The sequence below is a fragment of the Danio rerio genome, chromosome 22, assembly GCF_052040795.2.
Source record: "Danio rerio strain M-AB ecotype USA chromosome 22, GRCz13ab, whole genome shotgun sequence".
Classification (NCBI taxonomy): Eukaryota; Metazoa; Chordata; class Actinopteri; order Cypriniformes; family Danionidae; genus Danio; species Danio rerio.
In genome coordinates this window covers 916,180-943,619 of record NC_141042.1, presented here as the reverse complement: position 1 = coordinate 943,619, position 27,440 = coordinate 916,180, and the positions used below count along the sequence as shown (strand labels likewise).

Here is a 27,440-nt window from a genome sequence, read left to right as displayed (position 1 = left end):
CGTCAAAGTGCAGCACTAACAATAATCAAATAAATATAATTCATAGTAAATACTGTAGTGATTTCAACTAAAATAGAAACTGATTTTACAGTTGCTATGGTAACAACTGTTATTGTAATATACCGGTAAGCACATGTCCCAAAACTGTAGTTTTTCTACAATAGGGTATCTTACACTACAATACACCAGTTTACTGTAGTAAAAACTAAAGTATTACGGTATTAATTTTTCATTTCAATGTAGTTAATATTACATTGAGCATTAGTGCTGAAAATATATAAAAATACACTTAAGAATGGGTCAAAAACAGTGTTTACTATAAAGTTATAATAAAAATTCACTTGGGAAAACAATCAGGGATTGTGAAATATCAGATTAATTCACAGACGCTACAAAACAAATGTAGTATTACTTTGTGTCGACAAACAAACATATAGGGCATAGTTGGTTTAAATTTCATAGCAATAAATATATTTTAGCAAAACATACCTTTCCCTTTTGATCCGTGTAGATTCAACGTCATGTTAAGCGTGTCAGAACTACTCGAAATCACAAATATCAGTCATTGTCCATTAACAAGATCGAGAAACTGACGTTAGTCAGTAAGACGGAAAGAAATGACCGTTAATTTTTAAATGACTGAAGCTACGCGACTCATATAGAAAGCGCGCGCTAGAAGAGATGCGCGGGAAAGATCCAATAAAACTAATAAAATTTTCACGATTATTTACCCGATATAGAGCTTGATTAAACATTGTTAGTCAGTCAACCATAAAAAACTCTAGAAAAAGAACAGGACTGTGTTATAAATGGGAGTTTATTTGTTTTGACTAATTATCCAACGCTGTTTTTACACTAACTCCAGCAATGTAGACCATTTTGAGGGATGTGATCAAACACAATGGTCCCAACCTATTTCCTGTTTAACATTTTTAATTTCTATAGCTTTCGAGAATCCAAAAAGAGCCACATATTGATAAATAATGTTATGACAGCTGTCTTAAGTTATGATTGAATTGCTTCTTGTTAGTTATTAAAGTTTGACAAGCAGGAATTTTAAAAGGGGGGAGGGGGGATTATAACTTATAATAATTATAAGTTTATGTACATATAATTATTAATCACCTGTTTCTAAATGGTCCGTCTCTGAAAGTGAGGGGGACATATCCACCTCGTCCACCCCGATTGCTATGCCCCTAGTCTATATAGTTTATAGTTATGAAAAGTTAGTTATGGAAATCTGTACTTTTGGGAAGGTTGTTCTTAGGTTGTAAAATCAGGTGACGACCTGTATAGATAAGTCATTAAAAAAACTGCCTTGGAAGCTATGGGGACATTATATTAAAGTTGCAAATAAATAAAAATAATAGTTATTTGGTAATTTAAAATTTTCATTGCACAAAATTGTAGCATGCTCATTAGTTAGCCTTCACATTTAACTATAATTAAGCTACAGCTTATTTCAGATATTCATAATATGAAATATGCTGGTGACACGATGGTTAGCATTGTGGCCTTACAGCAAAAAGGTCGCTGGTTCAAGTCCCGGCTGGGCCAGTTGGCGTTTGGAGTTTGCATGTTCTTCCCGTGTTGGCGTGGGTTTCACCCACAGTCCAAACACATGTGCTGCAGGTGAACTACATAAACAATATTGGCCGTAGTGTGTAAATGAGTGTGTATGGGTGTTTCCCAGTACTGGGTTGCAGCTGGAAGGGCATCCGCTGTGTAAAACATATGCTGGAATAGTTGGTGGTTCATTCCATTGTGGCAACCCCTGATGAATAAAGGGACTGAGCCGAAGGAAAATGAATGAATGCATGAATGAAATATGCTTTATGTATGAACACAGACAAATAAGCACGCAAATTGTTTACATTTTTTTTATTAGCTGAACAATGAAGTTCCACACAGAGACTAAGAATCCAATGCTGGTACGATAAATATCAGACTTCTATTTACAGTTCAAAACAGCTACAAATACTCTGTAGAAAATGACAACACAATCGGAAAACAAATGTACAGCTCTGAGATACAGCCGTCATATACATGGAAATGCTAAAAATAATAGCAGTGTGCAGTGATGGAAGACAAACATCTGGAGCTCAATCTACACTAGATTTGTACAAAAACAATGAAAACAAGATGATACAATCGTTTATCTGTGGTACAGTTACAAGCGCTTGGACCCAAAGGTCATCATGTGACCACAATGGAAACAGTTTGTACAGGCGAGGCTGCTGTGAAAACTCTGCTGGATTCGTTTAAATGTGGCGTAACGCATGTACTTCGGCTGTTTGCGATTCACCTTTAAGGTCCATTCACAGCGAATTAAAATATAAACTGACAAAAAAAAGCGGCGACCAATAAAACTTGAGCTTTGGTTCACATGTTCATGGAGTACACATATTAATACAAATATCGAAAAATGTGGCTTTTTTCGTTCAGCCTGATAAACATTCGTATCTTTGTAAGTTTAGCATCTTAAGTACAGTATTTACGGATTTTTAAAATCAGCATTTGGGATTATAAAAGTGTAAATCATACTTAATTTAATTTATATTACATTAAAATTACGTTTAACACCAAAGTTTGACAATCGTTTTAATATTCTGTTAATAAAACATCGGTTTTTCATTTAGCCTGACGAATATTCGTTTTGCTGTAATAGACAGACAATTCTCTTGGCATTTGGTGTGGAGGGACTTTTAATTAAATAGTTGTAGTTTAATGTCATGAAGACATATGTACATCTGATTTTTAAAAATAAATATATTTGTTGGTTAAGTTCTTAAAATTCGTTTTATAAACATTAAAATTGTTTAGACGCAATCTGGACGAGTCGTGTTTAACTGTTTAACACGCAAAGGGAAGTTATAACACATTTAGCGAATCCATCGGTGGGTGGGGCTTAGGTAGAGAAGGCCACACCCTCTGCATCTTCCCGCCTCTTCTGAAACAAACAGGAGTTAATTACGTTAAGTGAAGTTCAATTTTAAATTACCAATATCCTCACAGTTTTCATTTTCTGCAAACCTCGTTGTCTTGCTGCTGCGCTTTCAGTGCCGAGGAGGAGGGGCCATTGTCACCACGGCAACAGTTGTGCTCAGCCTCCCCTTCTTTTTTTCCAGTCCCGCCCACATTCGGCCAACTCACACGCCCTAAATTAAGTCAATGTTAAAATTTGTTCGCAAACCATTTAAGTTAGCTAATGTAGTTCTGCGCAAAAAAAAATTAAATTAACCTGGTTGTTGTGGAACGGCAAACTCGTGGTTGTGGTCCGTCAGTTCACTCTGAGTGGCGTACGGCGATGGGCGGTGGCCTGCAAGAAAAAAACATGCAATTTTGTGGACAGTACTTTAATGATAACTATATTAGCATCCAGACCAGTGGACGATAACTAAAATTATAACTATATTAGCATCCACACCAACTGATGAGAACTAAAATTATAACTTTATTAGCATCCACACCAGCGGATGATTTCTAAAATATAAATTTATTAGTATTCACACCAGCGGATGATAGCTAAAATTATAAATATATTAGTATTCACACCAGCGGATGATAGCTAAAATTATAAATATATTAGTATTCACACCAGCGGATGATAGCTAAAATTTTAAATATATTAGCGTCCACACCAGTGCACGATAACTAAAATTATAACTACATTAGAATCCACATCAGCAGACGCCAAGTAAAATTATACCTAAATTAGAATCCACATAAGCAAACAATAACTAAAATTATAACTATATTAGCATCGATATCAGTGGACGGTAACGAAAATTATAAGTTTATTAGCATCCACCAGCGGATGATAACTAAAATGATAAATATATTAGCATACACCAGTGGGTGATAACTAAAATTATAACTACATTAGCATCCACCGGCAGACGATAACTAAAATTATAACTATATTAGCATCGATACCAGTGGATAGAAACTAAAATATAACTATATTGGCATCCACCAGCAGACGATAACTAAAATGATAATCATATTAGCATCCACAACAGCGGACGAGAACCATAATGATAACTATATATGCATGTTTATAAGAATCCTAGTAGACGATAGCTATAATGACAACTGCATTAGCATCCAGACCAATGGATGATAACTAAAACAATAACGATGTTAGATAACAATAACTATAATGATAAATATATTAGCATCTACACCAGTGCACGATAACTTTATTAGCATCCGCACCAGTGCGCAATAACTAAAACGATAGCTATACTAGCATCTACAACAACAGACATTTTTTGCACATGGTAGATTTCTAAGGTTAAAGTTATCGTGATCAAGCTAAGGATTTATTAGCAATCTCACTGAGTGAGTGTCGGTGTCGATGTTTGGCTCCGCTTGGTCCCGGTTGCTCTCTCCTGACCCCTGCTGGACACACAGAAAATTACAGATCACTGCTTTCCTTCCAATGCAATGAACTGATTTTAAGATTCAGCTTTAAATACTCACTATAAGACGATGCGTCGTTTCGTGTCTTCCGGCGTGTTGGGGGCGCCATTGCTCCACGGTTTACATTTGCTGCTGCGTCTTCTATGTGGTTAGATGGAACAGTGGCAAGCAGACCTGAAGAGTGAATAAGAAAACAACTTTAAGATGAAGTATATTAGCATACACACTAGTGGACGATAAATATAATGATAACTACATTATCACCTACAACAATGGATAATAATGATAGCTATATTAGTATCCACACCAGTGGAAGATGATAATAATGATAGCTATATTAGCATCCACACCAGTAGACGATAACTAAAAAGATAACTATATTAGCATCCCAACCACTGGACAATAACTATAATGAAAACCGCATTAGCATCCACACCAACAGATGATAAATAGTATGATAACTATAGTAGCATCTACAACAGCGGACGATAACTAAAGGAAAAACTATAATAGCGTCTACTATCTTAGCATCCACACGGTAAGTAAAACAATAAATATATAAGCGTCTATTATATTAGCATTCATATCAGCGAACGATAGCTAAAACAATAACTATATTAGCGTTTACACCAACAGACAATAAATATAACGATATTAACATCCCCAACAGTCATCGATAACTTAAATGATAACTAAATTAGCGACTACACCAACAGAAAATAAATATAATAATAACGATATTAGCATCCTCACCAGTCATTGATAACTAAAATGATAACTATATTCGCAACTACACCAACAGACAATAAATATAACGATAATGATATTAGCATCCTCACCAGTCGTCGATAACTAAAATGATACCTATATTGGTGTCTACATCAACAGACAATAAATATATTGATAATTAGCATCCTCACCAGACGTCGATAACTCAAATGATAACTATATTAACGTCAACACCAACCGACAATAAATATAATAATAACGATATAAGCACCCTCACCAGTCGTCGATAACTAAAATGATAACTATATTAGTGACTACACCAACGGACAATAAATATAACGATAACGATATTAACATCCTCACCATTCAACAATAACTAAAATGAATACTATATTAGCGTCTACAGCAACAGACAATAAAACGATAACGATATTGGCATCCTCACCATTCAACGATAACTAAAATGATAACTGTATTAGCGTCTCCACCAACAGACAATAAATATAACAATAACGATATTAGCATCCTCACCAGTTGTCAATAACTAAAATTACTATATTAGCGACTACACCAACAGACAATAAATATAACGATAACGATATTAGCATCCTCTCCAGTCGTCGATAACTCAAATGATAACTATACTAGCATCTACACCAACAGACAACTAATATAACGATAACGATGGAAGCATCTTCAACAGTTGTCGAAAAATAAAATGATAACTATATTAGTATCAATAACTACCTTAGCTTTAAGACTAACAGACATTAACGATAACAATACTAGTGTTCTTTATCATTTGATTTACGCTGCCAACAGTTTTACGTCTGTCATTTTAGATGTTTGTTTACGTTTTTTACAACTATATATTTCTCGCCATGTTGAATTTAATGGATTTGCGCTTATTTTAGCAACAATAGCTACAATATTCCAATTTGCGTCCCTATCCTAATCTCAAACACTTTTTCTCTCTATAAAACTTCCAGTCCAGCTACTGCCCTATCCTAATAAAAAATATTGTATTTAATTAAATTGCGCTCTTACTGAGTCCGCGGTATCTTGACAGCTGCTGGTAGATCTGCCGCATCCGCTCGATGTTTAGCCGACTGGCCTCCGCGTGGTTCACCATGGGTTTGGGATAGTCCACACCGATCACGCATTTAGCGGCTAGCTGCACGTCGTGCGGGGCGTTCCAGGGGTCATAAATGTACTTGGCTGGAAAATCTCGTAGGACAGGTAAGTAACGTCTGCAATCAGAGGGAGAGATTAAACCGCAGCGCCTCATCACAACCTCCACAAAACCAGACCACAACCTCACACCGCAGCAGGGCATCATGGGAGACCCAGCCACGATCCGAGGCGAACACACAAAAACATTATTGATGTTGCTAATTATTAGCTATATTATTGGTACTTCCTTCAATGGAGTTCACACTGAGGTTTACAGAGCCCTTAACGCAGGGGTGTCCAAACTCGGTCCTGGAGGGCCGGTGTCCTGCAGATTTTTGCACGAACTTGCCTTAACACGCCTGCAAAGATGCTTCTAGAGAGCCTAGTAAGAGCTTGATTAGCTAGCCCAGGTGTGTCTGATTGGGGTTGGAACTAAACTTTGCAGGACACCAGCCCTCCAGGACCGAGTTTGGACACCCCTGCCCTACAGAAACGTGGTGGTCGTGGACAAAATTTGCGTTCCCTTGCAAAATCACAAACATTTCCTGTTCAATTTACGTCTTCAGACTTTTTAAAGACCTTTTTTAAAGAACTACTAATAAAAATTTAAGAAAAAAAAAATTTATATACCTCAACATGTTGAGACGGCGCCACTAACTGGTCACTGCATGCATTGCGGAATTCAAAAGCACAAGTCATAATTTTGCACACTGGTTGTAGTGGCTTCCTGATGCGTACATTACAGGACTTCACATGATAATACACTCAACCGGCCACTTTATTAGGTACACCTGTCCAACAGCTCGTTAACTGAAATTTCTAATCAGCCTATCACATGGTAGCAACACATTTAGGCATGTAGACTTGGGCAAGACGATCTGCTTCAGTTTAAAGCGAGCATCAGAATGGGGAAGAAAGAGGATTTAGATGACTTTGAACATTGCATGGTTGTTGCTGCCAGACGGGTTGCACTGAGTATTTCAGAAACTGCTGATCTATTGGGATTTTCACGCACAACCATCTCTAGGGTTTACAGAGAATGCTCCGAAATGAAAAAAATATGTAGCAAGCGGCAGTTCTGTGGGTGCAAATGCCTTGTTGATGCCAGAGGAGAATGTCCAGACTGGTTCGAACCATCGTGTCAACGCCACAGCCTACCTGAGTATTGCTGCTGACCATGTCCATCCCTTTATGAGCACAGTGTCTCCATCTTCTGATGGCTACTTCCAGCAGGATAACGCAGCATGTCATAAAGCTCAATCATCTCAGACTGGTTTCTTGAACATGACGATGAGTTCACTGTACTCAAATGGCCTCCACAGTCACCAGAGCTCAATCCAATAGAGCAGCTTTGGGATGTGGTGGAACGGGAGATTGGCATCATGGATGTGCAGCCAACAACTGTGTGATGCTATCATGTCAATATGGAACAAAATCTCTGAGGAATATCTCCAGTAGCTTGTTGAATCTACGCCATGAAGGATTAAGGCGGTTTTGAAGGCAAAAGGGGGTCCTGCACAGTACTAGCAATGTGTACCTAATAAAGTGGCCGGTCAGTGTACATACACAGTGCTTCCCACAGATGTAAGAAAATAGAGAAATCTCCCACATCCCACAGCAATGCAGCTTATTATCAATGGTAAACGCTGAAGGCACCAATAATGACGGAGATGATCCTCTGCAGGAATTGGGCTTCACTTAAAAATGAATCGATTAAATCACATTAGAATAATGATCGTGTTCATTTAAGACCTGTTCAGTTCGGCCAAAACTAAATCAGCTTACTCACCATTCACTCTGCCTCAAGTGTTTTTAAACCTTTATGTGTTTCTTTCCTCTGTTGAACACTACAGACGATATTTTGAAGAAAGCTTCAACCCGTAACCTCTGACTTCCATAGTAGGAAATACAAAAGACTGTCGAGGTCAAAAGCTGCAGGTTTCTAGCTTTATCAAAAATTATCTTCTAAACAGAAGAAAGAAACTCAAGGCAGTAAAGGGGAGAGTAAATAAAGAGAGTTTTGAGGGTGAACTTTCACTGAAAAGCAGTTCAAACCGTTAAGAGCCTCAGAAACCCCGCTCTTGCAGTGGTTGAGTGCTCTGTATGTCCACTATAATGCAATATAATTGCATTAATAACAGATTTTGAAAGGGAAAGCAGTTGTCATTTCAAGGTGAAATGTAAAACCTCTGAAAAATATGTCTAGTTTTCCTCAACACCACGTCTCTTTAGGGTCTCAGCAGAGTTCAGCGTGTGGGAGTGTGTATTGCGGTGTGGACGCTCACCTGATGAAGTCTCCGTTGGGGTCGATGCGGCGTCCGAACCCCACAGGACAGTAACAGTGGAAGAACTGCTGGAAGAACGAGCTGCAGGAGTGGCAGAGCCAGCTGCCCGCGTTCACACTCCAGTCCGCATCCAGCAGCAGCTCCTCGAACACCTGGAAAACACCTTCCCATCAGGCTCTGGGCTGCAGACTCACACTGTTGCTGCAATGCTTGAACGTTTCTAGTCCAAATATCTACAAATTCTTAAATCAATTATTATTTTCTAGACAAGTTAAACATACAGTCTTGTATTCAGAAATAATGAGTCGAAATGAAGCAAGTTCTTCCTTAAAAGAAGCACAATAATCTGCCAATGGGGAAGAGAAATAACCTGGTTTTAGTCTGAACTAATATCTAGAATTATTATTATAATAAGTGCATCTAAAATTATTGGTTTCGGCGAAGAATTTCGGTGCTAAAAAGGAATTAATTTAATCTCTTTACAATAGTAATATTGCACATATCATTATCGCAATAGAAAAGTATAAATAATTTTTTTTTCCATTATTGCGATCCTTTACAATACTTTTATGTTTTTATAATATTAATAATAAACTATTTTCCATTCTTCATTTTCACCCAAGTACATCTAGAATTTTCGTTTTTGGCCAAGAATATGCATCTCTAAAAAATATGAATTTATTATTTAAAAAATTATAGGAATTAATTGCCCAAAATTGCATATGCTATTATCGCGATAACAATACATCACTGTTATTATTATTATCATTATTATTATTATTATTATTATTAAATAATTATTTTTTGCTTTCGGTTTTCATCCGAGTGCCTCAAGAAATGTCAGTTTTAGCCAGAATGTGCTTCTCAAAAAGCCAAAAAATTACTTATTGCTAAATATTGCGTATACCATTATCGCAATATTTTAAGTGCTTATTATTATTATTATTATTATTATTAAATAATTATATTCTGTTCTCAGTGTTTGGTCAAGTGCATCAAGAATTTTCAGTTTTAATTCAGAATGTATGTCTCTAAAAAAGAAAAAAAATATTCCACAATATTGCATATACTACAATCGCAATAACGATACTTAGAATTTTTATTATTATTTTTTTTATTATTGAATAATATCCTAGCACATGATTTTCATTCGAGTGCATCAAGAATTTTCAAAATTATTAATGCACAATATTGCATATACCATTATCACGATAACGATACTTATCGTTTTTATTATTATTATTATTATTATTATTATTAATACATGTTACCATTCTCCGTTCTCACCCAAGTGCACCTAGAATTTTCATTTTTTGCCAAGAATGTGCATCTTAAAAAGCATTTATTATTATTATTATTATTATTAATATTATTGGTAAATAATTAGATTGGGTTCTCAGTTTTTGATCAAGTGGATCAAGAATTTTCAGTTTTATCCCAGAATGCGCGTTTCTAAAAAAGCAAAAAAATATTCCACAATATTGCATATACCACTATCGCAATAACAATACTTTTTTATTATTAAATAATATTTTTTTGTTCTCGCTTTTTGTCTAAGTGCATCAAGAATTTCTGTTTTTGGCCCAGAAAAAGCATCTTTAAAAAATTAACAAATAAATAATTATTGCGCAAAATCACATACACCATTATAGCGATAACAATATTTTCATTATTTTTATTATTATTATTATAAACATTAAATAATTATTTTTCGTTCTCAGTTTCAACCAAGTGCATCAAGAATTTTCAGTTTTAGCCAGATTGTGCATCTCAAAAAACTAAACAAATAGAATTTATTGCACAATATTGCAAATACCATTATCGCGATAACAATACTTTTATAGTTTTTACGATCATTATTAATAAATGCTTCCATTCAGCATTTTTACCCAAGTGCATCTAGAATTAAAAATTTTTAATTCTAGGACATCTTTTAAAAATATATATATATTGCACAATATTGCATATTCCATTATCCCAAAATTTATATTTTTATTGTTATCGTTATTATTATTTTTAAACAATTATTTTTCGACTAAGTGCATCTAGATTTTGTGCACCTCTCGCTCTAAAAAAGGGATTGATTGAACAATACTGAATACGCCATTATTGCGATAATGCTACTTTTATCGTTTATTATTATCATTATTAATAATATTAATAATAATAATAATAAATATTTTTCGTTTTTCAGTTTTCAGCCAAGTACATCTAGATTTTTTTGCACCAGAATGTGCATCGTTCCAAAAAAATACACAAATAAATACACATAAAAATGCGCAATATTGCATATACCATTATCACCATAATGATACTTTTTCGATATATTAGTGTGTGCCTCACCTTCATGCCCTCCTCCCAGCTGATCCACAGGTCTCCGCGCGTCAGGAAACAGGCCACAGCGTGACGCGCCAGATGATGGATCCATCCCTCCTGACGTAGCTGCATCATGATGGCGTCGATCCAGGGGAAACCCGTCTTAGCCTCCGCCCACTTCGCTAGCGCCTCCGCGTTCCTGTCCCACGGGATGCGGATGCAGATGGGGTTTCCCTCCATGCGGTCGAAGCGTGGGTTGTTGGTCGCGGCCGTGTAGAAAAACTCCCGCCATAAGATCTTATCGTACAGAGAGATGGACGGGTTCATGTTCTTCTTCACCTGCGCAAAAAACACAGCACGGCATCATGGGTACATAGCAAATCTGGTATGCGTTACAATACAAGAAAATAAACGACATAGGAATGATTTTCCAGCAGTGCCGCACCTTCTTGTAGAGCTGAGTGAGTTTACAGTAGAACAGGCGGCAGGACAGGCAGCCGAAGCGAAGGTACGGACTCAAACCTAGCGGACTAGCCATTAGCGGACTAGCGTTCATCTTCGGTCGCTCAAAGTTCTCCTGCCACGCCTGAAAAAACAATGCTAATGTTAGCATACAGCACAGAGCTGTAAACGTGTATTGAACGCATGTGTTAGCATAAAGGACTGCTGTATATGCATGTTAGCATGTGTTTCGTAATACCACAGTAGAGTCCGGTCCGAGGTGCCGCTCCATTCGCTTCAGAGCTTCTGATTCTCCACCGGGCCAAACAGCCGGAGCCAAACCCTCAGTGTCGAACCCTGAACACAAACGCTCCTATTATATACTGCTGAGATAGTATCCTCAATTTTTAAAATACTCATTTAACATATGTAGCGTCAATAAAATTACATGTTTTAGATTTTAATTGAACTATATATAATTGTCGGTTGCTAGGGTGTTGCTATGTGGTTGTTAAAGACGTTATTCTGTGCTGTAAATTGTAAAAACGATAAAATTTTTATGTTCTTGAAGGTTCATTATTAATAAAAGGTGAATTATTATTTGATTAACTCTTAATTATTTTAATATTAGATTATATTATAAAGTCTTTCTTTCGATTGAAGTCTAAATTAGGTACACTGTCATAAGTAACACACAATAAAGTATTTATTGTACTAATAAATTACGACAAATTTTTATAAGACAATTTATATTTAATGTAAAATCTCATTTTAAAGTTAAATATTTTAAGTGAGTTCTGTTGCAAATAAGTGAGATTTTAAGAAAAAAAAGTTATAATTTCGACAAATGCAATTAATGTTATTAATATTTTTGAATAAATTATTATCATTGTAACATTTTTTTAATTATGTGGTGATGACACAAATTATGTTTTTTTTAAAATAATAGATTATATCACATTGTAATTTTTAACGCGTTATTAAATTGCATACTACTACATAAACAGATTATAGCTACGCCGTCTGATCTGTGGTTATTAACGTAAATTATCTCCCTCCAGCAGGGGGACGCTGTATTTGTTGCAGAAATTTTCACTGATGGGCATCACACATTTTATTTGTAATGATTATTTATTTCACTCTCAAAACTACAAACTAAGGATAAATTACATTTCAAATTCATATTCGTAAATGCATCAAGGCGGTACAAATTTTTTTAAATTAGAGAATATAATCACGTAATTTTTTTGACGTTATTAATTGTATAATACTATATAAACAGATTCTAGATACGTCATCTGATCTGTGGTTAAAAACGTAAATTATAACACTTCGGTATTAGTCTAAAGTTTAGACATTATCTGTAACATAATCAAACAAATTAATAAAATAGAGTAGACGTTTTACAGAGCTTCTCTAGCTGAGGGACGCCGTATTTGTGGCAGTGGTTTTTGCAAACAGATGTCACACATTTTATTTGAAATAAATATTTATCTCACTCTCAAAACCAAAAACTAAAATAAATTACATTTTGAATTCATATTCGTGGTTTAAATTGTATCAAGACGACACGATTTAAAAAAAAAGAGAGATTATAATCACAATGTAATTTTGAACATGTTATTAAATTGTATACTACTATATAAACAGATTATAGCTACGCCGTCTGATCTGTGGTTATAAACGTATATTATAACCCTTCGTTATTAGCCTAAAATCTAGACATCATCTTTGACATTATATTTAAATAAATTAAGAGTAAAAAAAAAAAAGAGTAAATGTGTTACCGAGCTACTCCAGCAGGGGGACACTGTATTTGTTGTACATAGGCATCAGACATTTTATTTCTAATAATTATTTATCTCACTCTCAAAAACAAAAAATTTTTACATTTCAGATTTATATTTGCATTTAAACTATGTGTGTTATATTATAGAAAACAGATTATAGCTATGCCGTCTGATCTGTGGTTAGAAACGTTAATTATAACTCTTCGCTATTAGCATAAAAGTAAACATCAGCTGTAAATAAATGTATAAATGTATTACCTAGTTCCTCCAGCAGGGGGACGCCGTATTTGTCACGGTGGTTTTCGCTGATGGGCGTCACACATTTTCCCATCATGCCTCTGTCTGGCGAGGAGAGGGGCGGGTCGGGCGGCTCCATGCTGCTCACTAGTGTCTGGAAGCGTTTGTACGTTAGCGGAGATTGACCGCCGTTCAGCTCGATGATCCTGAGTGAAGATGAATCACATGAATCAGACTCAAACGATTCAGTGCTCAAATGAGTCAAATGTATGATTCAATTCTGGTGTTCTGACCTGTCGAGATCGTAGAGTGTGTGCGAGATCTTCACGATCACCTCCACTCCTGCTTCACACGCTAGTTTCTTTATCGCCGCATCTCGCTCCTTCCCGAACGGCTCCGAGTCGAACTCGAATGTCAATCGAGAAACCTTCCATTCCTGACACAACAGATTATTTTATAGCTTCTGCTTTCAGTCACTGTGTTGTGTTTGTTCTTTATTCTATTTCAGTTCAACTTTAAGTAATGATAATTGAAATATCAATTTAAAAACTATAGACGAAAACCTAACATTAACATTCGATTCAGTTAATTGACTCTTTTAGTTATGCGAGTTGACTCTTTCAGATCAATAAATCAACTTATTTGATTCAGTAATTTGAGTCACAACTGATTCAGTTGGTCAAGTCATAACCATGTATCAATGATTCATATGTATCCACTACAAAATTAAACTTTAAGAAATGACAAATTTGTATTGAAATATCTATATATAAACTATAAAGACAAGACATTTAAAAATGACAGAAACAATAATATTCGATTCAGTTAGTTGATTCACTTCGGTAAGGAAATTGACTCCGTGAGTTGATTCTTGCAAATCAACAAATCAACTTATTTGATTCAGTGATTTGAGTCACAATTGATTCAGTGTGTCTGCTCATAATGATTCATTTGTATACTTTTAAAACCTAGGCAACTCATTTGATTCAGTGCAGAATTACTAACATTTTAACACTTTTATTGTAGCTGTGTTTAAATTTAAACAATTGCTGTGTCATAAGAGACCATTAATCTCATAGGAATTGATGAAAATTATTTTATGATTGCAGTCAAAATAAATATATTAAAAATATTTAGACCAAAAAAAATACAAGAGGCAAAAAACTAAATTTGATTCAGTTAGTCAATTCACTTAATTCAGTGAACCGACTCTTTAAATTCAATGACTGTTTAGAATTAATAAATCAATTAATTTGATTCAGAAATTTGAGTCACAACTGATTCAATGAGTCAATTCATAATACCAAATCAAGAATTCATTTGTTTCCACTCAAAAAGGAGTCAACTTATTTGATTCAATTCCGAATAACTAACATTTTATTTACAGTAATACAGGAATTATTTCACTGTCATAAAGAGATCATAAATCTCATAGGAATCGATGACAATTCTTTCATGGTTGTAGTCAAAACAATTATATTAAAACTATTTAGACAAAAAATTCAAATGGCAATAACAACACAATAAGTAAAACAAAATTTGATTCAGTCAGTCGATTCACTTGATTCAGTCGACTGACTCTTTGAATTCAGTGAGTCTTTATAAATAATAAATCAATGAATTTGATTCAGCAGGTTGAGTCACAACTGATTCAGTGAGTCAACTCATAATACTAACTCACTGATTAATTTGTTTCCACTCAAAAAGGAGTCAACTCCTTTGGATCAACCCGGAATAACAACATTTTAGCACAATAATTATTTCCCTGTAAACAGTTGAAATAAAACTGTGTTAAAATTTAAAATGCTTTTAAAGTCTAAGCTGTATCAAAAAAAAAAAAAAAACATATATATATATATATATATATATATATATATATATATATATATATATATATATATATATATATATATATATATATATATATAATATACAAGCCAAAAAAGACAAAAACATTAAAATTAGTAAAAGCAAATTTGATTCAGTAAGTGACTCACTTCATTTAGTCAACTGACTCTTTTAAATCTGTGAGTTGACTCTTTTCTTCTCCTTTGATTCAGCGAGTTAAGTCACAACATTAATACTGAATCAATGTAGATCAATGATTCATTTGTACTGAGTCGACTCATTTGACTCAATTCAGAAGTTTTTTTTAAATGAAATCTAACATATACACATGTATATAAATATACACAATTCGTTTATTTATATATTAGAGATTCATTCAAAATGACTGACTCATACGAAGTCTTTATGAACTGATCTCTGAATCACTGACTCAAACATCACTTTTTGTTTTGTTTTCAGCAAAGTGAGCGACACACTCAGCAAATCAATCACTGCATTATCAGAGGTCATAAACGTCACATAAGTCTGACCTTGAAGAGTCGTGGGAAGATGTCAGCCGGCTGACCGCGAATCACGAACAGGCATGAGTTTAGTTTACGAAGACTAGCGTCCAGATCCTCCAAACTCTGAAGGAGAAACCTGAGACACACACAAGAAAAACAGGAAAAGATCACATAAGCTGTGCTGTAACCAGCTCTAGAGAGTAAAGTCAGTGCGAGTTATGTGGTTTAGCTTCCTCTCAGATGTATATATACATATATATAAATGTGTGTCTGATGCTGTGTTCACATCAGACGCGGAACGCGCTTATAAATCCTGCTATTCGCGCGTAAATAGCCGGGTGAACATTTGAGTTAACTCGCTTTGTTTGCGCGTCAAATTCACTTCAGAACAGACGCGGATTTGGACGGGGAAAATGACAGTGTTTATGTGCTTTAGGAAGGCTGAAAAACAGTATTGATACGTTTGGAGCCGTGTCTGAGTCCACTAGAGCCTTTCAGAGGTGCAGCCAGCTCTGTGAGCTCATAAACTCCTCCGGACACTGGATGATGGAGGCTCTCAGCGGCCCTTCTGACGGAGCCGAGCCCAGTTTGATGAACTGTTGTCGGTGTAGACAGGAGGAGTTCCCCCGGGACACCAACAACCAACAATGCAAACGCGCGAATAGACATTCTGCGGCACGATATGCGTGAATGAGGCGGTGCAAATGACGTGATCGATGGCGTCATTCACGCGTATCGTGCCGCAGGATGTCTATTCGCGTGTGACTGGATGGAAGTGCTGCTTTATTCGCTAACGTCATTCATTCATTCATTTTCAGCTTAGTCCCTTTATTAATCTGGGGTTTCCACAGCGGATTGAACCGCCAACTTATCTAGCATGTTTTTTACACAGCCGATGCCCCTCCAGCTGCAACCCAGTACTGGGAATATTCCCTAACGTTTTATACAATATCGCAGTTTTGCGCATAAAGCTAATTGACATCTTCGGATGGAAACGTGCGAGACAGATGGTCAGATCAGACGGTCTACTGTAGATAAGTTTACTCAGCTGACCTACTAACATCATTTAATCACAACACACACGGCTCAGACGGCTGACCGCTGTGCTTCACACACACACACACGCTGAACAAATCACTGCACACACACTCGTCTGTGTCTCTCAGCCAAGTTAAAGGGCACCTATAATGCAGAGCTGACTTTTATGTGCGGTTTAACCCCAGTAGTGTGTCAGCAGTGTGTGAATATCTCCAGCCTCTAATGCTCAACATGAAGTAGTGTGTTTATTATAATCAGACTTGATGAAGGAACTCTTTGATTGGCATTCTCCCTTTATACCTGTCATTAGCGTGGGAAAGCCCCGCCCACTAGTGCCCATCTCTCCATCTCATTAGCATGTCCAGCAGCCCTGAGTGAGAAGCAGCCGTCTGTCCATTAGCCATTAGAGTGTTTGAGCTGCTGAAGATGATGTCAGCATAGACTAAGATGATTATAGATGTGGAGTTTTAGATGAACAGAGACAGGAGCCACATAGACTGACAGAAGCATCAACACACACTCACACTGAAGCGCACCTGACCAGCACTCACAACACACACACTGATGATTTACACCTGTCGCTACGCTGACACGCAGGCATCTGTAGCTCCGCCCTCTTCTGAAAAAGAATATGATCTCATTTGCATTTAAAGCGACAGTCACCAAACGCCACAATTAGGATAAAAAAGGGTCAGTTTCAGACAGCTGGAGAACAATATCTGTGTGTTATTATCAGCTCAAGCTCACACACACACACACACACACACACACACACACACACTCTAGAGACAGCAGAGACAGTTTACATCTTTAAAAAGGGGCGGAATAGGTCTCATTTAAGGTTTCAGAATAAAATGAGTTGTTCACTTGTGTTTGTCTTTTGTTTTTGTGATCATGCAGAAACTTTTGAAAAATGAATATTCATATTTATGGTCTAATATATTGGCTATCAGTTATCAGTAGGCTCACACAGAATCTGCTTTCTCTTTTTCATTCATTCATTCATTCATTCCTCTCTCTCTTTCATTCAGATCTCTCTCTCTCTCTCTCTCTCTACACACACACACACACTCTCTCTCTCTCTCTCTCTCTCTCTCTCTCTCTCTCAGACAGGCGTGTGCTGTAAATATCACTGTGCTCGTGACGGCGCTGCAGGAAAAGTGGGTCATTGCCGTGGAAACCAGTTATGAACGTCAAATCTGTGTGTGTGACGTAAACACTTAATTTACCACAGTAAATCATCAAAATAACACTTAATAAACATTCACCACAGTATATCACAGAAAACATTCACTTTACCACAGTAAATCCTCAAAAACACTCACTAAACACTCACTTTACCACAGTAAACCATCAAAAACACTCACTTTACCACAGTAAACCATCAAAAACACTCACTTTACCACAGTAAATAACAGAAAACACTCACTAAACACTCACTTTACCACAGTAAACCATCAAAAACACCCCCTTTACCACAGTAAATCCTTAAAAACATTCACTAAACACTCCCTTTACCACAGTAAATAACAGAAAACACTCACTAAACACTCACTTTACCACAGTAAACCATCAAAAACACTCACTTTACCACAGTAAATAACAGAAAACACTCACTAAACACTCACTTTACCACAGTAAATCCTTAAAAAAATTCACTAAACACTCACTTTACCACAGTAAATAACAAAAAACACTCACTAAACACTCACTTTACCACAGTAAATCCTTAAAAACATTCACTAAACACTCCCTTTACCACAGTAAATAACAGAAAACACTCACTAAACACTCACTTTACCACAGTAAACCATCAAAAACACTCACTTTACCACAGTAAATAACAGAAAACACTCACTAAACACTCACTTTACCACAGTAAATCCTTAAAAACATTCACTAAACACTCACTTTACCACAGTAAATAACAAAAACCACTCACTAAACACTCACTTTACCACAGTAAATCCTTAAAAACATTCACTAAACACTCCCTTTACCACAGTAAACCATCAAAAACACTCACTTTACCACAGTAAATAACAGAAAACACTCACTAAACACTCACTTTACCACAGTAAACTATCAAAAACACTCACTTTACCACAGTAAATAACAGAAAACACTCACTTTACCACAGTAAAACCTCAAAAACACTCACTTTATCACAGTAAATCACCATAAACACTCCCTTTACCACAGTAAATAACAGAAAACACTCACTAAACACTCACTTTACCACAGTAAACCATCAAAAACACTCACTTTACCACAGTAAATAACAAAAACACTCACTAAACACTCACTTTACCACAGTAAATCCTTAAAAACATTCACTAAACACTCCCTTTACCACAGTAAATAACAGAAAACACTCACTAAACACTCACTTTACCACAGTAAACCATCAAAAACACTCACTTTACCACAGTAAATAACAGAAAACACTCACTTTACCACAGTAAAACCTCAAAAACACTCACTTTATCACAGTAAATCACCATAAACACTCCCTTTACCACAGTAAATAACAGAAAACACTCACTAAACACTCACTTTACCACAGTAAACCATCAAAAACACTCACTTTACCACAGTAAAACCTCAAAAACACTCTCTTTATCACAGTAAATCATCAAAAACACTCACTAAACACTCACTTTACCACAGTAAATAACAGAAAACACTCACTAAACACTCACTTTACCACAGTAAATAACAGAAAACACTCACTTTACCACAGTAAAACCTCAAAAACACTCACTTTATCACAGTAAATCACCATAAACACTCTCTTTATCACAGTAAATCATCAAAAACACTCACTAAACACTCACTTTACCACAGTAAATCACCATAAACACTCATTTTACCACAGTAAATCGCCATAAACACTCACTTTACCACATTAAATAATTAAAAACAAACACTAAACAGTCACTTTACCACAGTAAATCATCAAAAACACCCGCTTTACCACAGTAAATCATCAAAAACACTCAATTTACCACAGTAAATCATCGAAAACACTCGCTTTACCACAGTAAAACCTCAAAAACACTCACTAAACACTCACTTTACCAGAGTAAATCATCAAAAACACTCACTAAACACTCACTTTACCAGAGTAAATCATCAAAAACACTTGCTTTACCCTGGTAAATCATCAAAATAACATTCACTAAACCTGAGCATGAGCCCACAGGACTAACTCACAATCAAAATGAACACTCTGAAAAGCTGCTCTGCTCATTATAAATGATTAAATCTCAGTAATATCAAACACATTTTTAACAGGAGTTTGGGTGTCGTTCTTTACAGAGCCTCCAGGAGGCGCACTTGCACAAACAAACACAAATAAATAATAAAAACAAGATAAAAGTGCAGTCTGACAATGGAAGATATATTATTTGAATATTTTATCATTTGTTAATGTTACATTCACAGGCTTATTAACGATAAATAATTAATAAATCTAATATTTTAGCAGTGTATTAAAACAGCCTTTAATATTTAAAAATTCAATTTAACATATTATTAATACAATATCTCAGTGGTTTATTATGCTTTAGATGTAATATTATTTTTATTATTTTATATATTTATAATTAAAATATTATTTTTTTAAATATTCTGAATAATTGAATATAACATTTTAAATAAATCAAATTTACTAATCTTTATTATTAAAGTAATAAACTTATTGTCAATATTAATAATAATAATAACAACAACAACAATAACAATTAAATAATAATAATAATAATAATAATAATAATAATAATACCTAAAGGCTATTTTAATTAATAGTATTAATATTTTTGTTTTTACAATTTATAAACGTTTTATACTTCAATGTTTTTAAATGAGATTTTGTGATATTACTGATATATATTTAATAAAGTATTTGAATATATTGTTATGTTTTATTTATTTAATGTTTTGCATTTTCTATATTTTATTCTTAACTATATATACGAGCGACAAATCATCATATATCACCTAAAGTGTGTTCTGAGTGTGTGTGTGTGTGTGTGTGTGTGTGTGTGTGTGTGTGTGTGTGTGTTTTACTCACCTCCAGCGGTTGACGCCCAGGTTGGAGGCCCCAGCGAACCAGGGGTCCAGAAAGTAAACGCAGCGCAGTGTGTCGGCCCCATTCAGAGCCTCCAGCAGCGCAGGGTTATCATGCAGACGCAGACCCTTCCGGAACCAGTGCACCGAGTTCACCGACATCACCCACAGCTGAACAACACAACACACAATCATTCCAACATACACTTAATATCATTGTGTTAATTACGTGTTGATAACCACAGTACTACACTAATAACACAAAACTGCCGTGTTTTATCAGCATGTTAGCATTGATTAGCCTGTTGCTGACATGTTTATAACACAAATTGCTAACGAGAATTAACATTTGGCTAACATGTTAAGATTTTAGCCATGGGCCACATATTGTATGCTTGAATTAGCATGTTGCTAACTAATTTCTAGCGTTTAATGTTATTACTTTATTAAGAAGTTTATATGTAACATGTAAACAAAATGTTTTAACATGGCTAACATTTTAACACTACGCTAACATGAATTAGCAAGATGCTAGCATGGTTTGATCATTTTTAGGACTTGGAGAACATGTTTTACCATTATGTCAACATCTCGTATTTGTATTAGCTAACATGCTTCTAGAATTTTTAGCATGTTGATAACATATTTCTGACATGCACTGTGCTAGCCTGATTAGCATGTTGCTAACATGTTTATATAACATCTAACATTCTAAGACATTAACCATGGGTCTTGTGTTGCTAGCTTGAATTAGCATGTTGCTAACCCATTTCTAATCTTAAACATATGGCTTAAAATGTTCTTACTATATTTAGCAGTACATATTAAACATGTGAACACAATAGTTTGAACATTGCTAACATTTTAGCACTATGCTAGCATGAAATATCACGTTGCAAACATGTTTTGTGCATTTTTAAGATTTGGCGAACATCTTTTAACTCTATGTCAACATGACTTAGTATTTTGCTAACATGCTACAATAATTTGAACATCGATAGCATGTTTCTGACATTTTTAACACTGTGCTAACCCGATTAGCATGTTGTTCAACATGTTTTTTACACATTTTTAAACATTGTTACCATCTACCTAAAATTCTCAGACATTGACTATGTTACATATTGTTAATTGGCAACCCCTTGCTAACCTGTTGCTAACTCATTTCGAACATTTAACATATAGCTAATATGAGTCAACATGTTTTACTATGATTACTCCAACTATATTTAGCAGTCTGCTAGCGTGTTCTTAACATGCTTAACATGTTAAATTGGCAGCATGTATTGAGCATTTTAGGACTTCGCAAACATGTCTTAACGTTATTTCAAAAAGAAAAAGAATTTATAGCATTTTGTACCACTATGCTAGCTTGATTAGCACGTTGCTACCATGTTTATAACACATTTTTAGCATTAAAATTTGCCTAACATTCTAAGACATTAGCTACGTCCGAAACCGCATACTTCCATACTATATAGTACGCTAAAATCAGCATGCGAGCCGAGTAGTATGTCTGAATTCATAGAATTTGAAAATCAGTATGTCAGAAGTACCCGGATGACTTACTACTTCCGGCGAGATTCTGGAGTGTGCATCCCATGCCTGCTGCGCTATCCCATGATGCCCTGCGAGCGAATTCATGAATGGGAGTAAAGCGACGCAATTGACGCAGGTAGGTCACGTGACCATGACAAAATGGCGGACGTAGTACATCCGAATTACATTCATACTTTTCACATTCATACTGTATAAAACGTACTTTTTCAACGGCCGAGTAGTACGTTTACATTCAAATACGTTTCGGATGCAGCCACTAACTATGAGTTACATGTTGCTAGCTTAAACTAGCATGTTGTTAACTCATTTCCAATTTCTAACATGGGTCAACATGTTTGGGTCAACACATCAGCTACTCATTTTACATATGGCCAGCAAGTTTTACTCGGTTTACTATATTTACCAGGCTGCTAGTACATAGTTCCAAAGTTTAACACGTCAGTAGCATGACTTAAACTTGGCTAAGATTTTACACCGTTCTAGTATCAAATAAAAAGTTGCTAACATGTTTCAAGCATTTTTAATTTTTGCTAAACATGTTTAACATAAATTAGTATCTTATTAATATGCTTCATAGAACGTTTTGGACGTTGCTAAAATGTGTAATTAGCACATGACGGACATTTTTTAGATTGTGTAAATTTAGTAAAACTTTATTAATTAAAAACAGTTTAAATTAAATTTGAACACAGTAAATACAAATTCATTCATTCATTTCTTTTCAGCGTATTCCCTTTATTAATCAGGGACTGCCACAGCGGAATGTACCGCCAACTTATCCAGCATATGTTTTGCGCAGCGGATGCCCTTCCAGTTTAAATGACAAATTACTATTTGTAATTTAATGTGTTGATATCAGGTTATATTATATTATTCTACAGCTATATCAATTAATTATAATAATGTTTATCAAACAACAATACTGACATTATAAAGTGTTTAAAAATTATCAATAATAATTAATGATCATGAATTTTCTAAGTTTTTGCTTTAGGTTTACTTTGTATATAGTTAACCATGCTTTGTATGAAATTACAAATTTTACATTTTTGTAATTTATTCTATTGTTATTTATTGTATTATTATATATTTATATTGCGTTGTTTTGCGTTAAAATATAAAAAAACTAAATGAATAAAAAAATAAAATACGTTTTTCACCTCAACTTAATTTTTATGTAACAAAATGCCATGACATACATAAAGCAGCTCGACTCTTTAAAGAGTTTATTTTTTATTTGAATAATACTGGTAAATAAATTTAATATCCATAACGCGCATTATCATCACTGAATTACAGTTGTTTAGGTCGTTTTATAACGTTTAATAACCTGACCCTCAGTCCTAGAACTGGGTCATTCCAGAAAGTCTCACTTACGTCACAAAATACCACATAAACACAACCAAAAGAGCAAAAGTTTGATCATATTTCAGATATAAACAAAACTGCGCACTTTTTAAATACATGGATCATGAGTTCGCTATTTACATAATCTTTATCTCCAGTTTATACGTCATAACGCATCAAATAACATAAGTTTGAGAAATCTGCACTCACCCAAGCTGTCAATAATGCAGAGAAATGATTTTATCTGAGTCCCAGAGATGAAATCATGTCAGAGTTTCTGAAGAACCTGCGCAGCACAGTTCACCTCAGTCCAATAAAGTCCAGATACACAAAACCGGGCCAAAACAGCATGTTTCATAACGAGTAAGAGCACTGCGCATGCGCCAGAACCAAACCGCATAGACTATAACAGTCTAGATCTCTCTATATATTCAAAAATCTTTAAGTTTAAGGCTTATAAATGCAAACACACAACTGGAAGTCTAAGAATATCTATGTTTAAAATCCAACAAGATGGAAAAGATCACAAGATGTTAAATTAACTCCGCGCGTTTAAATCGTCACATCTACATCTATAACTGTACATCTATTCAGTCTGATGGCGCTCTCGATAGGTCACAGTGCTCGTGTCCCACATTAGAAGGCCACTCATTGGTCGACACGGAGGAAACGTCACTGTGTCGCTCTCACGTTTATGCGGCGTGGATGAAAAGAGCTTTGCGGGTAGCTTTGAGGACTTTAGAACACTGAATACTCTCCGATAGGATTTTAGGATGCGATCCTATAGTTTACATGTGAATTAAGTCTTCTCATTATGCTGCAATAGCCAATTTTCTGAGGACGCCCTAGCCCGCCCCGTTTCCTCATCCGCTCGATGATAGGTCGAGTTATCAGGTACCCGGATGCTCACGGGCGCCATTCTGTAGACGCCATTTTGGATCTGAGAGCGCGGTTTCGGTTGAACACAGGAATAGACTGTTGGCCATAAGGAAACTGTGCGAGTGTTGCATGTAGTGCCGCTAGAACTGAAAAACTCAGTTTTCATATTAATTTAATCGTAAAAAAATACTTGTTTGCTCCGTTATTTAGTATAAAAAGTTTTTAAAAAGTTTAGCATAATTTTTTTTTTCATGTGATGATGCGAAGTAAATAATTAGAAGACACGTTTTGTAAAGCCCATAATTTAAATGCAAAGTTTGTATCATTAAACATTTGTGAATTGTGTCCCAGTTGGATGTTAAAACTAAAATCCATTTCAAAACGTTCAAATGTAAAAGTCTTTTAAAAACTTTATAAGAGTTCAAATGTAGGAGGTATAATTTAAAGCATTGGCCAGCTATTTTAATGACAGCGATTGTGAGTTAAAATGACTGAGGTCAGAATTTGATTAAAGCGCAGTGCTTCTGGGTTTAAAGATCTAAAACACTTCGATTCATGCTGATATGACAGTTTTATTTTATTTGAAGAACAATAGCATCTAGCATTTTACAGTGGAAAAAGGTGCCAGGGGGTAATGGGTCATTCCTGGCATTCGGTAATATTTCAGTCCCGCATATCTTTTAAAGTGGTTGTTGACTAAAATTACATTTTAAAAGCATTTTTCATCGATTTACTTTGTAATGAATAAAAGAAAAATTACATTAAAATCAGTTATAGCATTAAAAAATATAACATTTATGTCACAAACCAAGCTATTTGTCATATTCCAGACGCACTTCTTCGAAACTGCATGTAGAAAAAAAATTTATAAATTGCATACAGTGTCTAAAATTATTTTTTTCAGTATTACAACTATTCATTTGGGTTTTTTTGTGGTGATGAATAAAAAAAAATTAAAAATAAGATTAAAAAAAAACAGGCTACAGTTATGTCCCTCGATATAAACTCAACCCTGTCACGCCAGCAACTCTCCATCAAAGCAAATTAGACTCCGCTCTTATATGACATCACAGACAGAAAGTGACATCATTCAGCTCTCTTTAACAGCATGGTGTAAAAGAAGGCAAGGTATATTTTAATCTATTTACATATTTTAATATTTTTTGTTATAGTTAGAAAGGGCACGGTCAAGCTTAACAATTCAACCCCGTTACGTAAAACTAAGATGGAATATGATATTATATTTCCAAACAATATAACACTTTCTTGTATAATTGCTGCCATGTGGGCCTTCTCTTTTAAACCACACGAGGAGCAGAGGCCATTTTGTTTTAAAAACTCAACTTGTGTGTTCAGAGATGCTCTTCTGCAGAGCTCGGTTGTAGCGAGTGCTTATTTGAGTTACTGTTGCCTTTCTATCAGCTGGAGCCAGTCTGGCCATTTTTTCTCTGACCTGAACAAGGCGTTTGCGCCCACAGAACTGCCGCTCACTGGATATTTCCTCTTTGTTGGAGCATTCTCTGTAAACCCTAGAGATGGTTGTGCATGAAAATCCCAGTTTCTGAAATACTCATCAGCTCAACTGGCTATATGATTTTATTTATTTATTTATTATTATTATTAAGAATTTTCATTAACAATTTTATTAAGAAGAACTTTCTGATGCAGTTTTTATTAATGTTTCAGGAAATAATCTTTTAGACATGATTTACCTGTTGCTCCTGTCCACTGTAGGTTCTGTTCAGCATTATATTTGATAACACAGGTCTTTATCAGCATTTTAAAGGTAACTAACGGTCCAGTTACCTGCAGCATTTTGTTGAATTCTGACTGTAGTTTGGTTTAATGAAGTTTCATTTCATCTCATTGGGATTACTTTGCTAAATGTTTTACTAAAATAAATAAGTGTTTTGGTTTAGTTTTAGATGTAATTTCAAATTAATTAAAACAAGCTAAAATTGAAATTAAAGCGTCCCCTCAACCCTGTTACGGTCTTTAACCCTGTTTCTGTATTCTCAACCCTGTGAAATTAATATTTTTGGGAAAATAAAATAAAGAAAACAGCTAAACATAGAACAAATTCTTGCTCAGTACCAACCACCATGTTAATGCCTAACATTGTACATATGTGGTTTGGGTAAGACATCTAAATTTAAACCTTTTTTAGAAAAATGAAGAGACCACAGAATGCATAAATTGTATAATTGTAACTTAAATCACAAATAAATCTAAATAAATGTTATATTTTAGCTATTAAGTTGATTTGAGATACATATGAGTGTAACCCCGCCGGTCCTACACCACCCAACCCGCTTAAAGCTGGTAATGAATCGGCAACCGTCCGGATGAGAGTCGGTTGCTACAAGGAGGCTAAAGACCATGGCCTCTAGAGTCTGTCGCTAGAGCACCTTTAGAGGTCAGAGGAGTGAGGTTTACCTGCACAGCACACACTAGCTGGCCTCCGTTACACTCACCCCCTAAACCTCACTCCTATCCGGGTCACGGCACCAATGCAACCCCAGCCGGTCCTACACCACCCAACCTGCTCCAGGCTGGTATTGAGCCAGCGACCTTTCACATGGGAGTCGGTTGCTCTACCAAGGAGGCTAAAGACCATGGCCTCTAGAGTCTGTCGCTAGAGCACCTATGGAGGTCAGAGGAGTGAGGTTTACCTGCACAGCACTTACTACATGGCCTCCCCCTACTGAAAAAAACAGCTTAAACCAGCCTAGGCTGGTTGGCTGGTTTTAGCTGGTCGACCAGGGTGGTTTTAGAGGGGTTTTGGCCATTTCCAGGCA

General features: G+C 35.4%; 3 protein-coding genes and 1 long non-coding RNA gene across 31 annotated transcripts in view; 1 reads left to right on the top strand and 3 right to left on the bottom strand.

Moving 5' to 3' along the window:
- Positions 1 to 27,440, bottom strand: part of zgc:112334 — a gene marked incomplete at its 3' end in the record, with an annotated part of 817,035 nt that overhangs the window by 52,226 nt on the left and 737,369 nt on the right.
- The window catches only part of prkar2ab (protein kinase, cAMP-dependent, regulatory, type II, alpha, B), a 773,085-nt gene that overhangs the window by 52,224 nt on the left and 693,421 nt on the right, over positions 1 to 27,440 (bottom strand).
- On the bottom strand, positions 1,867 to 24,091 carry cry3b (cryptochrome circadian regulator 3b). 28 transcript variants are annotated; one of them, XR_015521392.1, is made up of 16 exons: positions 23,974 to 24,091; positions 20,861 to 21,027; positions 15,775 to 15,883; positions 13,690 to 13,832; positions 13,418 to 13,602; positions 11,629 to 11,726; positions 11,374 to 11,514; positions 10,956 to 11,267; positions 7,319 to 8,764; positions 6,792 to 7,258; positions 6,202 to 6,652; positions 4,486 to 4,599; positions 4,342 to 4,404; positions 3,242 to 3,319; positions 3,034 to 3,158; positions 1,867 to 2,947 (listed from the first exon to the last, which is right to left on the bottom strand). XR_015521392.1 is itself a non-coding variant. In XM_087303288.1 (15 exons), exons 2-15 carry the CDS (start codon positions 21,016 to 21,018, stop codon positions 2,909 to 2,911), a joined length of 1,923 nt encoding a protein of 640 aa, XP_087159414.1. In that variant the 5' UTR covers positions 21,019 to 21,027; positions 23,974 to 24,091; the 3' UTR covers positions 1,867 to 2,908.
- LOC147838310 (uncharacterized) lies at positions 17,122 to 19,037 on the top strand. Its single transcript, XR_015945666.1, has 3 exons — positions 17,122 to 18,192; positions 18,424 to 18,747; positions 18,822 to 19,037. It is a non-coding gene; the product is annotated as an uncharacterized LOC147838310 (long non-coding RNA).